Below are 12,889 nucleotides of genomic sequence, written 5' to 3'. Positions count from 1 at the left end.
TTTGTGTGGACAGTCAGACATTTCACTTCTGGATGTGTCAGCCCAGCATGTTTAATACGTGTTCTCTGTCTCTCTTATTAATAAGAACAAATCTTCTAAATTCCTTGGCAAAATGTTGTCTGAAGAAAAAGGAAACCATGTTGGGACTGTCTGTCTATTAGTGTCAAGCTTTGAATAAGGGAATCCCAAGCAATTCTGGCTTGTCATTATTACTTCAGCACTAGCATTTGTAAATGCTCTCTTGAATTTCTTTTACACAAAACCAAACTGGACAGAATTGGAAAATAAATTAGTTCTTTTTAATGACTGTAAGCATGAGCAAAAGGCTTTTCTACTGTCAAATTATCTACTCCTTATGGACACAGAAAAGAGATTAAAATTAGTCCAGAGAAGAATCCTTGTTAGGAACTTCATTTAATACATTAGAAATTGTTTCTTCTCTGGGAAGCTTTAGGTCACATCCCAGAAAGCACAGAGATCCAATTAAGCTTCAAAGAGAAAAACATAATCCTACATTTTGGGATATTTATTTTTATTCAACAAATCTGAGTTCCAAGTCCAAAGTCCATCCATACCCGGCATTTCGTGTCCTGCTATTCCACAGCAAGAGACAGCTGAAAAGAAAGTTCACAGTAATAAATAAAGGGAAGATTGACACGAATACAAAAGGAAATCACAGCTATAGAGGAGATGCTTTAAACACAGTGTGATGGTCAGTCCTTAGGATTTCAGACAAGGATGGAAATATGGTATAAATACTGTAGAAACTAGAAGCTGATATAAGGCAGCAGACGAGTTTAATGCAATGTCCCACAGTTACAGCTTTTCAAACAGGAGCTGGAAAACCTTCATGCAAATAAGAAACAAGCTGAAATTGCACTTAGAAGTCAGACTTTTTTTTTTAACACAAATCTGACCTGTTCCACTGTATCTCCTGCAACTGCATAGGTTGGGTAAAAGCTGTGATCCATTAGCACAGGAATTGCTAATGACTGCTCCTGTTCTTCCTGTTGCTATTTCTAGCAACAACTCCCAAGAGTCCCATTGCGCTAGGTGCTCTGTGTTTGCAAAGAGACTCAGCCTCAGAGGACAAACATACATCTGTTGAAGTATACTGCAATACTAAATTCATTCATTACTGATTTTAGAAATTAGAAGTGAGTTCCAGGGCAGTTATGGGACAAATCTCCTGTATCTGCTCATCACGAGGTGAGCAGCTGCTCTGTGGACTCTTCATCTCCCAGTTAGGCAGCTCAGAGCCACATAGATTCCTGATTGGAATCTCCAGAGAGAGATGAGACCTAGAAGATTTGCTAAGCCTTTCAGTTAAACACAAAGCTCCTTATGCAAGCAAAGAACTAAATACCAGGAGAAAAATGGGGGAAAGGACTGAAGCGGGGTTAATCTTTTGTGTCTAGCTGAGGGCCAGAGATGGGTGCTTTCTTTTATTAGGGATTTCCAGCAGCCCGTCTCCTAGGGATAAGCCAGATCAACTGCTTAGCATGACAGCTCTCCTGTCATGTGCATGTTTTATGCATCCTTCGTGCACGCTCAGTCTTCTCTGGATCTGCAGAGTTGTCCCTTCTGCACATGTATTGAACACCTGTACTCACCCTTCTGCAGAGCCTGGCCAGCATTAACATCTAGGTCAAGTCAGTTATCCTAGTTAGGGACACCCTGTAATGCAGGATATGCATTCCCCAGTGCAGGCCCTCCAGGATACTGCTCAGGGCTTCATGTTCAGAAGGTGTGCTGAGTCACACTTCCAAACATCACCAAAGGTCACTGTTCTTCCTAATGAGGGACGATGCCAAAGCTGATGGATTCATTTTCTCTGGGGAGCGTCCTTTAATCTTTATTTCCTCATCCATGGAAAGAAAAGGAATAACTGTTGCCTTTCACAGAGATTGTTTGCTGAGCTTTGTAAATGCATTGAGATCCTTGAGTGGGCAGTCATCTCAGTACCAGAAGGTTAATTACAGTCATAAAAGCAAACAGGTTTTATGGTTGTTGACATAAATAATAATTATTACTTCCACACTAGTAATATTTACATAATTGATGTGTGTTTTAAAAATAGATAAGCAGACTATTTGTATAAAAGCATTAAATTATGCAGAACTTGCTTTTAGGACATGGTCTCTGAAGGGAAAAAAACCACACAACCTTCAATTAGTGATATTGCCACAAGTTGCACAACTGCTCCTCAGTCACTGCTGGAACGGATGGTTTTCAGAGGATTTCATGCTACAGATTTGTTACTGCCAAGGACAGAAGTTCAGACCTCTCCTTTCAGGTTTTGTCTTGCTCCATGGTTTGAACCTTTCCTGATAGCACCTGTAAAAAGGATGCTTTCAAAAGCCAATGAGCTCTATTTCTTCCTCAGTTCCATCACAAAAGTTCATGTGTCACTGTGAAGTTACCAAATCACATAATTGAGAGCTTCATAACACTGCAAAATGAGTTTCATTATGAAGAATGTATTTAACACTTCACTGCTATCTAAATCATGCCAATCATGAACCTTCTGTTTTCAACAGCCATATCTTTATATTAGATGCTTTTCACAGATATTCCTCATAACTTACCTTCAAAAACAAATGCAATTTGTGAAAACAAGGCCTAGCTCCTCACCAAACTCAGCCTATTAGCTCTGTGCAATGCCTCTCTCCTCTGCTTCTTTTCTGGAACACTGTCTGAGGTGGGAAATTGCCTCAGATGAGCCAACTTGAAGTGGGAAAATCCCAGTTAAGGCAGATTTTTAATTATTACATTTTCTATTAATAAGTTGAAGATCAGTGGAACTGCCTCAGTTTTCAGGAAGCTCTGAGCAATTTCACCTGATCTTATATTTTAGCACTAAATCCATATTTATGAAAGGATTTAGCAGGCAGGTCAGAGGCAGCTAAATCTCTGATTCTGCATCACATGAATGCTAAAGAAAAAAATCTGTCTGCATTGCTCTTCTGCAAGCTGGAAAAGCTTTAACCTGTTGTCAAGCTAATTTGAGGATTTTGAGGGGATAGGGGTAAACATGTAAAAAAGGATTTGCTACAAATGAAGCACAAATTGAGATCATTATCCCTTTCTCAACCGAATTCTATAGTGTAATGTGAAAATAATATAGAATTCTGGATAATGCCACTTCTTGTGTTGGAAGCTACTGTGTCTGTTATATCAATTAAAAAGGGCCATGAACAAAGCATCCACTGGTGGCTTTTCAAAGACAGCTTTCTTTTCCCATTTTTCTTCTGAAATATCAAAGGCAACAGAGCAGACTTTTTATTCTTAAGGGGACAGATTTGGGTCAGGTTTTTTTAAGCAGGATATGCAAAAAGGGAAAAAAGAAAGAACCAGGTACAAGGTTTTTATTTGTATGAGTAATTGCTTTAGTATTCTTACTTCTGAAGTGCTGTTAATGGGCTGCAACCTCATTACACCTGGCACACTGCAAATGCAGAATGAAAAAGCTCATCTTGGCCTCAGATAGCAGAGATCCTTAAATATTAAGTGAACAGCAACAGACAAGGACGTGTTGATGGAGGTAGAATAAAATTACAATACAGTTTTTGTCAGTGCAATGTGGAGAAGCACATCAGCAGCCACTGTCAAGGTTTCAGGTAGGTTTGAAGGTGGATTAGAATTTTTAAGAGAGCCTTGAGGAATTCTGAGGCTGCCTTTGCAGATCCCAGGGAAATCTCTCCCTCAGTCTTAAGGGGTTGATAATAATAATTTTTAAAAAGCCATTTGTCAAAACCTAACCAGCTAACCAGGAGGCACTTGAGGATGGCTTCATGGACTGGTCCAAGTAGGAGTGAGCAGTGATGGAACAGTGCAGGTCCTCAAAATGAAGATGAGTGATTTCTATTTTTCTATATGAAAAATAGCCAGATCCTGTTGGAATGGCATTGTCCTGTTCTAAGGATAATGTTTGTGATGCACCTGACACCCATGGGTGAACTACTTAAAACTCACAGAATCCCAGGATGGTGGGGGTTGTGAGGGACCTCCAGAGCTCGTCCAGCCCAACCCCCCCTGCTAAAGCAGGTTCTTCTGCATCAGGGGGACAGGAACACGTCCAGGTGGGTTTGGAAACCTCCCAAGAAGGAGCCTCCACACCCTCCCTGGGCAGCCTGGGCCAGGGCTCCCTCACCTCAACAACAAAGAAGCTTCTCCTCCTGTGCCAGGGGCACTTGCTGTGTTCCATATTGTGCCTGTTATCCCTTGTCCTGCCACTGGCCACCACACAACAATGGCTGGCCCCATCCTCTCAACACCTGCCCTTTAGGGATTTCTCAGCATTGGTAAGGTCCCCCCTCAGTCTTCTCTTAAACAGCCCCAGGTCTCACAGCCTTTCCTCCTCAGAGAGATGTTTCAGTTCCGTGATCATCTAGGTAGCCCTGCACTGGCCTCTCTCCAGGAGTTCCATCCCTCTTGAGCTGGGGAGCCTAGAACTGGACACAGAACTCCAGATGAGGCCTCACCAGGGCAGAGTAGAGGGGGAGCAGAACCTCCATCGCCCTGCTGCCCACACTCTTCTTGATGCATCCCAGGCTGCCATTTGCCTTCTTGCCCATGAGGGCACATTGCTGGCTCATATTCAGTTTATTATGAACCAGCACTCCCAGGTCTCTCTCCCAGAGCTGCTCTCCAGCAGGTCACCCCCAGCCTGTCCTGCTGCAGGAGCTGGTTCCTCCCCAGCTGCAGGACTCTGCCCTTGCCCTTGTTGAACCTCAGGAGGTTCCTCTGCCCAACTCTCAGCCTGTCCAAATCTCACTGAATGGCAGCACAGCCTTCTGACATGCTTCAATAGCATCTTGGTCTTCAATAGTACTTTGTTCACAGTCTGCTCCAGAATTTCTCCATTAAAGATATTTTAGGTGAATTATCCTCTTGGACTTTTGTCCTCTGTCGTTAGGCCTTGACCCACAGAGGGAAACTAATGCTCAATTTAGTTCTTCAGGTAAGAATGTGACATAAAGTGAAATGAAATCTAAGCAGTGGAAGACACTAATCCTAGATAGCAACATAACAAAACCTCATGTGGAGCAGAAATTAACTTGATTACTTAGATAAAACACTGCATCCATGAATCCATTACTGTCTGTTAGTGCCCTCTGGTAAGTGCAAATGTCAGGGACCAAAATACATGGAATTAATTAAAGTCCAGGTATTTCCCACAGAGGTGCATGGGCAATTTGTACCTTCTGAGGACAGTAAGCCTCATGTATGATCCTGGAATTGGGTACCAGGTTTGTTCAGAAGATCCCCTTCCTTTGAAGACCTGCACATGTCTTTGTGTGTTGCATAGCTAGATGAAGTAAAACTCAGGGCACCTCTAGGAAAGGATAAGGAATGGCTAAGCTGTTCATAGAAACAGTGGAAGAGATTAAAGATGAAAGGAAATATTTAGTCACCTTTTGGGAACGGCTGGTGTGAAAATATTTAACAGACAGGTCTTTTATGCAGGAGCACAGCCTTCTAACTAAGCTTAAACAGGCAGGAGCAATGTAGTGCAGCTGGCCAGTCTGTGAATACTGTAATAGGAGAATTAAAAGCTTTCCTTCTCGTTTGCTCGTACAGTTCATATGGTAGATAATCATGTCCTCTAATTTTAACAATAGAATTGGGAAATGTACCCCCCCCCCCCCCCCAATAAAATGCAGCTTATAATGAGAACAGAGGTGGCAAATTCTGTCCCTGGGACTGAATGATGAAGAAAAGATTCACGTGCTCTTTTCTGTAAATCAGCCTCAGTCACCTTGAGCTGCCCAAAAAGACCTGTATTTAAGTGGAAACTCAATCTGAAATCCATTTTGATCATTTCTTTGAGTGCCACCAGAAAAGTAAAAGCTACTCTGACTATTTAATCACCCCCTCAGACACCTGTGAGCGTTTAAGTGCGCTGTGTTATCAAGGTCCAGGCCGTACAGAGGGACGTGTGTTGTAAGGCCATTTAAATTGTATGGTTCCCATCTATCTTGAAACTGGCAGCTAAATGGAAGATTTAGATTTGAGAGTTCCTGGCTCCTGCTTCCCTGTCAGAAATAATTAAACTACGTTTTAGGGAGACTGTCGTAAGTAGTTTGCTTCACAAGTGTTTTTCACAGCTGAGGGTCTTTATTACAGCTCTTAGAGCCTGGGAATCCAAAGCACCTTATCTATCTATTCTATATTAATTATACATTCATAACCTGGAGCCCGAATTCCTTTGTGTGTGAACTCCTTTGCTGGGGTCTCAGCTGGGTGGGAGATGAAACCCAAAATCTTCCAAGTGTTCCCACTCTGGGTTAGCCTAAGATCTGTTTGGTTTAGATCATGCAGTGTCCCTGGCCTGCATTGTAAAACTGTCCCTTGGCAGCATGTTGTCTGAGAAAGAATTCAGTCAGGATATAAATGTCCTAGTGGGTTTTCCATCCCTTTACACAGGAATGACTCCACAGAGATTCTGCCTTTCAGAATGTGGATTTTTTTCCCTCTACCATTTTTGAATGTCACTGTTATCCTAGTTTCACACCTTTAAATAACTCCAAGGAGGCTTCAGACTGTCATTCCAAATAGTTTACTTTTGTCTCTGCTATTTTTTTACCTCCACCACTGACTTGTAGATATCAGACCTACTATGAGCTGCTTTTCTCTGTCTTACTGACAGGACACAAGACTGTATGTCAGGACACCTGGGAGTTCCTGCATCTGTCACAAGGTTCAAATCACTTTACTTCTTCATGCCTTGTTTGCTTTATCTGCAAGGTCCGGCACCTGGGTTGAGGTAACCCCTGGGATCAATACAGGCTGGGAGATGAAGGGATGAAGAGCAGCCCTGTGGAGAAGGGCTTGGGGATATTGCTGGATGAAAAGCTGCACATGAGCTGGCAATGTGTGCTGGCAGTCCAGAAAGCCAACTCTGTCCTGAGCTGCATCCAAAGCAGTGTGGGCAGCAGGTTGAGGGAGAGGATTGTCCCCTTCTGCCCTGCTAAGCCCCCCTGCAGTGCTGCCTCCAGCTCTGGGCACCAACAGCAGAAGGACACAGAGCTGCTGGAGCGAGTCCAGAGGACGCCACAGAGATGATACGAGGGCTGGAGCCCCTCTGCTCTGGAGACAGGCTGGGAGAGCTGGGGGTGTTCAGCCTGGAGAAGAGAAAGCTCTGGGGAGACCTTAGAGCAGCCTTTCAATATATAAAGGGATCTTATAAGGAAGATTGGGACAGATGTTTTAGCAGGATCTGTAGTGACAGGACAGTGGTGTTAAACTGGAAGAAGAGAGATGCAGACTAGATATAAGGAAGAATTTTTTTATGGTAAGGATGGTGAAATACTAGCCCAGAGAGGTGGTTGATGTCCCATTACTGGAAACATTCAAAGTCAGGTTGGATGGGGCTCTGAGCAACCTGATATAGTTAAAGATGTCACAGCTCATTGTAGTGGGGATTGGACTAAATGACATTGAAAGGTCCCTTCCAACCCAAACCATTTTAGGATTCTGTAATCTTTGAAAACAGAAATAACATCTCCACATCAAAAAATGAACACTAGCACACAGACTTGTTGACATTCTCAAACCAAATATAAAATAGTAAGTGAATAGTGAAGTCCTTAAGATGTTCACATGGATTCTGGAGTGACAAGAGGACGAATCCTGTAAGATGGCACTTTTCCTGTCCATCACTGGAGATATTTGTCTCTTTGAAGTTTCAGAGCTTCACAATCAGCAGCAGAGGAGGTTCTTTGCAGTGCACATCATTGGGCTTGAGGGTACCAGTGGTATCTCCGTTGTAGAGATGGGACTCTGAAGGTCAAAGCTGAGGAACAGGACATAATGAGGATGTGAAGTAACCAAGCTGGAGTTCTCTGGATTACTTGGCAAACTAGGAGCAAGAAGAATGATGATATTTGGTATTCTCAGGTGCAAGGTTCAACATGTATTAATAAAGAATGTAAAAGAGTAACCAGAGGAGTGGTTTCAGTCCCACACTAGAGTACTCCTATAGTGAAAGATGCTGGAAAGCACCAGAGACTACAGCAATACTTTTCTACTTTGGGAGTAAATACCAGCAGTCTCAGACTTTGTACTTTCTCAAGACATTTCTTCTCAGCTTGCTAAAATTTTAGTACTATAAATCTAGGTTGATGGAGAGCTTTTTTTGTCTGCTGCTTCCTTTATCCTACCCCAGACTTTGTTCATCAGGTCAGCCAAGGAGAGCCAATTCCTTTATTTAGTGCAGTTTGATTGCTGCATTAGCTAACTTGTAGGTCCTGTGTGTTCACATACCATCCTGACCAGCCCACACTCCAGTGCACTGCTGGCTGGCAGTTGGGAAAGGAGGAAAAAACACATACAGCTTGGCTCCACATCTTCAGCAAGTCAATAATTGCTCATCCCTTCTGTTCCTAGCAGGCACCGTAGTATGATATTACCTCCCTCACACCTAGGAGCTGTGAAAATCTGTGTCTCAAGGCCACAGGCAAAGTGAAAACTGACAGCAGCTCAAGAGTCCTTCCTCAGCCATGTCTGAAGTGTTTGATAGGATAATCCCTACTGACTTCCAATGAAGCTGACATTAGATTCAGCAAGAAGTGGTATGTGCACAGCCTTGGTTTAAGCAGCCAAGGTGCCTAGATACTTGGCGAGGCCTCATCTGGAGTCCTGTGTCCAGTTCTGGGCTCCCCAGCTCAAGAGGGACAGAGAACTGCTGGGAAGAGTCCAGCACAGGGCCACCAAGATGATCAGGGGACTGGAACATCTTCCTTATGAGGAAAGTCTGTGGGAACTGGGGCTGTTTAGTCTGGAGAAGAGGAGATTGAGGGGGGATCTCATTAATATTTACAAATATCTAAATGGTGGGTGTCAGGAGCTTGGGACGTCCCTTTGTTTTATGGTATCTACCAACAGGACAAGGGGTGATGGGATGAAGCTGCAACACAAAAAGTTCCATTTAAACATAAGAAAAAATTATTTCACTGCTGAGGTGAGGGAGCCCAGGCCCAGGCTGCCCAGGGAGGGTGTGGAGGCTCCTTCCTTGGAGGTCTTCAAGACCCACCCGGACACGTTCCTATGCAACCTGACCTAGGTGGGACCTGCTTCTGCAGGGGGGGTGGACTAGATGATCTCTCAAGGTCCCTTCCAACCCCTACCATTCTATGATTTTACGATTCTCCTTTTAAAAGTTTGTCTGTAAATGGGACAGACAAATTCCTGAGTATCTGAAGCACATTTGAACCCCAAAGTTCTTTCATTAGAGATTTAAATATATTGGACTGAATGTTTGAGAGGGTTTCGAGACCTTCAAGACACTGCAGCAAAAGATTCAACTGGAAACTGTTCCACCACCCTGTGCTGTATCCTGTGCAGGAACTAGATGCTGTATTCATGTCACATTTAGCAAATCAGGTGTTTTCTAGACATGCAAAGCATTACTGTTAGTGCTGTCACAGTTCCCACTGTCTAAAGAACTCTCTCTCTGATGCTTGGAGACAAGAGTCCATTTCAGCATGAAGGGACTGAGGACTTCACAGCTCTCTCCTATGGTGCAAAACTTTCCTCCTGGAGTTGAAATGAATGTTCCAGCCCCACATCAGGAGCATGTCAAAAATCCCTGAGCAAGCCAAGCTTCCTGTTATTGGTGGCATTAATTAGCAAAAACCTAAAGGCAGCTTAAGTAAGTCTGAATATCAGTCAGGTATGATGTTAATGCAGACTGAGTAGTTTTGAATATTTTATGTGCAGCCAGTGACCCAGAGTAAATGTCTTGTATAATACCAGTTGCCCCTCCACCACAAACCTCAGGGCCTGAATCCTGCACTGTGCTCAAAGGTTCAAAGAAAGGCACTGGACATGGGCTGGTTTCTGAGATGTTTGTGCTGGGGGTACATAGCTGGGGGAACAGAAAAAAAACATGCTCTGCAGAGTACACTGGTATCCCTTTCTGAGCTTTCCAGACCGTGCTCAGCATTTCTTGGAGGCTCCTTCCTTGGAGGTCTTCAAGACCTGCCTGGACATGTTCCTGTGTGACCTGATCTAGGTGACCCTGCTTCTGCAGGGGGGTTGGACTAGATGATCTCTAAAGGTCCCTTCCAACCCCTACCATTCTGTGATTCTATGATTCTATGATTCTTCTGTTCACATCTTCTCTCCAGTCTCCCCAAAGGGAACAGTGTCCCTTCCTTGTGAAATCTATAACATGGCTCAGTCAAGCAGAAGGCTTGAGTCCAAAATATTTGAGAAAGTCCAATCCACTTTAGAAACAATAGGCACAAGTCAGAGAGAAGGGTGAATTGCCTTTCCTCTGATGGAGAAGAGTGCAGTCACGTTTTATGAGAGACAGAAAGTAAGCAGACAGGTGCTGAGTCTAGAGAAGAAGAAATAAATACATTTTGTTTCATATGCATTATAACACCACGTCAGTATTTGGCTTTGTTGGTTTTATTTTTCCCCCTTGAAATCAGTCCTGCATAGCAATGGTGGTAACAGGCACTATAAGCCCTGACTCGTGGGTACCTATTCTCCACCAAGTCTCAGTTTTTCCAGGCAAATACAGTACAAGTGAAAACATCAAGTCTCCCAAATTCATGCCAAGGGTATGCTGGATTATAGCCAAAAGTCTAGTGCTGGGCAAAAGTATGATGCACATCTGTGTCCTCAAGCTCACTGGGGCTCTCAGAGGGTGGGAAGGTCAGCACCTCTGAGAAGCCAATGTCCTTTAGCTCTTCTCTTTTTTGGAGGTAAGTACCGAAATATGCATGTGACTCCATGCTGCTTTTAACTCCAGTAAGAGAACGAGCACCATCCTGTCAACTCCAGTTCATGCAGGTCACAAAAGAAACCACGGTGGTACCTCTGAATGCCTGAGAGAGGCTTTTTAATGGGGCAGTAGGAGAACAGAGACACTGCAAATGTGCAGATTCAGTAGAAACAGAAATATTCTGTATTAATTTTAAAGAGAGAAGGGTTTTAATGAATCCCATCCTCCAGAACCATGGGTTAGCAAGCCATAAATAGGCTTTGCCAGCGCTTAACTTCAACATCAGTAGTTTACCAGCGCTTTGTTGCCACATTAAAGCAGATTTGAGTTGAATGTGGCTTTTCTTCTGCTTATTGGGAGAGCCTTCCCCTTCAGATTTGGTGATCACAAAAGCTCGAGGAGTTCAAGAGAATTAGAAAGCAAACAGGAGGATCAATCACAGCAGACCTCTGCAGTCCATGTCCATCTCCTTTTTTGTAATATACTTATTAGATTCTTATTGTCAGGAAGGATTAGTGTTATGAGCTCCAGGAATTCCTTTCATTGCCCCGTAAGGCGAGGTAGTGGAGTGTGGCTGCTTTTCTTAACAATAACACTCTGGATTTTTTTTCCCCCCTCTCTTTTCCCTTTCTCCTCACCCATCTCCCTCCCCTCTCCCTCCTCTCCTGTCCCACAGAGATTTGTGCAGCGGACTGCGGAGGACACGGCGTTTGTGTGGGAGGCACCTGCCGCTGCGAGGAGGGCTGGATGGGCACAGCCTGTGATCAGCGAGCGTGTCACCCACGCTGCAACGAGCACGGGACATGCCGGGATGGCAAATGTGAATGCAGCCCGGGCTGGAACGGAGAGCACTGCACCATTGGTAGGGAGAAAGAGATAAACAGCTACTTTGCAAAGAATAATTGATGGTCAGGGAGGAGGAAAGGCGCATGCTTAATGGAATATGTGTGACTTAGTGTAGCATGAGCACCTTTGTTCTTGGATTTCAAGTTCTGACATCATACATTTTCATATGGGAACAAGGCAAAATGTCCTTTCATTTGTTGATGACATAGCTATGTGTATTTTTTATTACCAGGTGTGAAGTACGCCTGTGTGCTGTTAGATCTCATAGAGACAAGCCATCAAATGTCAGCTACATGCTTTAAAAACATCCCACTTTGCCTCTCTCAAAAGGTCTTACTGTGGCCTCTAAGATGTCCCTCTACTATGGCAACAGCATTTTTAGAAACCTGCATATGATTTAAAGGGTTTTTTTCCTTTTATTTGCTCCATTATTTGCACTGCCACTTTGCTTGCCAGTATGAAAGAGGAAACTGCAGTCAGATGACTTCTGGCTGGCATTTAACTCTGTCTTGCATGTCCTTTGTCTGCTCTGCTACCTTTCTAACCATTTCATTTCCCTCTCTCTTTGGTTCTGTGTTCCTCACACACCCAGCACTTGAGCTCTCGGAGTGATGTTTATTATTTTCATTATTATTATTGATAAGGTCCCACCAATATGCCAAAATGAGGCAAAGAGGTGTGATTCTCACTTTAAGCAATTTGCAGCATCGTTAATGAACTGGCTTCACTTTACCTTCCTCCTTCGTCTCACTTAACTCCTTGATGCATTTTCCCCTCTTCCTTTTTCCCGACTGTCTTGTGTTCAACCACTTTAGCCCTCATTCTGTAGTCATGCTATAAAATGAGTAGCATTAAAACTCCCCAGATACCACTTATTATACATTAATGGAAAACTAAATTAGTGAATCCAGTTCTGCTCTCAATAGTGCCTGTATGGACTTGAAAAAAATCAGATGACTTTGGAAGAGTTGTTACAGAGTGAGAATTCTCCTCCAGTCATTTTGTTTTAATTAGCTTCTTTTAAAGACAAGAAAATTTACCTTTATGTTGCTTTCATTATGCCATGATACTTATAAATCACACTACATCCAAATTAAACAAGAGCAATACCTGGGCAAAGGTCCACATGGTTATCCATGTGGATCGTCAGCATAAGTATATGTAGACATCACTCTCTTTGCTTGAACACCAGGTAAGTTTATGCACAGACAGACAAGAAATAAAGCCTGATCACAAATTTTAATTCCAGCATTAGAGTAATGATACAAAACATTATCTATGGCTCAATTCTTCTCAGCATTTATT

General features: G+C 43.3%; 1 protein-coding gene across 6 annotated transcripts in view; it reads left to right on the top strand.

Annotated features, from left to right (window-relative positions):
• The window catches only part of TENM4 (teneurin transmembrane protein 4), a 611,632-nt gene that overhangs the window by 469,817 nt on the left and 128,926 nt on the right, over positions 1 to 12,889 (top strand). For all 6 annotated transcript variants that reach the window (XM_061990604.1, XM_061990638.1, XM_061990629.1 and 3 more), the window contains one exon: positions 11,415 to 11,600. In XM_061990604.1, the coding sequence (XP_061846588.1) occupies positions 11,415 to 11,600 (186 nt within the window). The remainder of the gene's footprint in view (positions 1 to 11,414; positions 11,601 to 12,889) is intronic.

This window comes from Colius striatus, chromosome 1, assembly GCF_028858725.1.
Source record: "Colius striatus isolate bColStr4 chromosome 1, bColStr4.1.hap1, whole genome shotgun sequence".
NCBI classification, from domain to species: Eukaryota; Metazoa; Chordata; class Aves; order Coliiformes; family Coliidae; genus Colius; species Colius striatus.
Note: the sequence above shows the minus strand (reverse complement) of the source record. Positions and strands in the feature narration are given on the sequence as shown.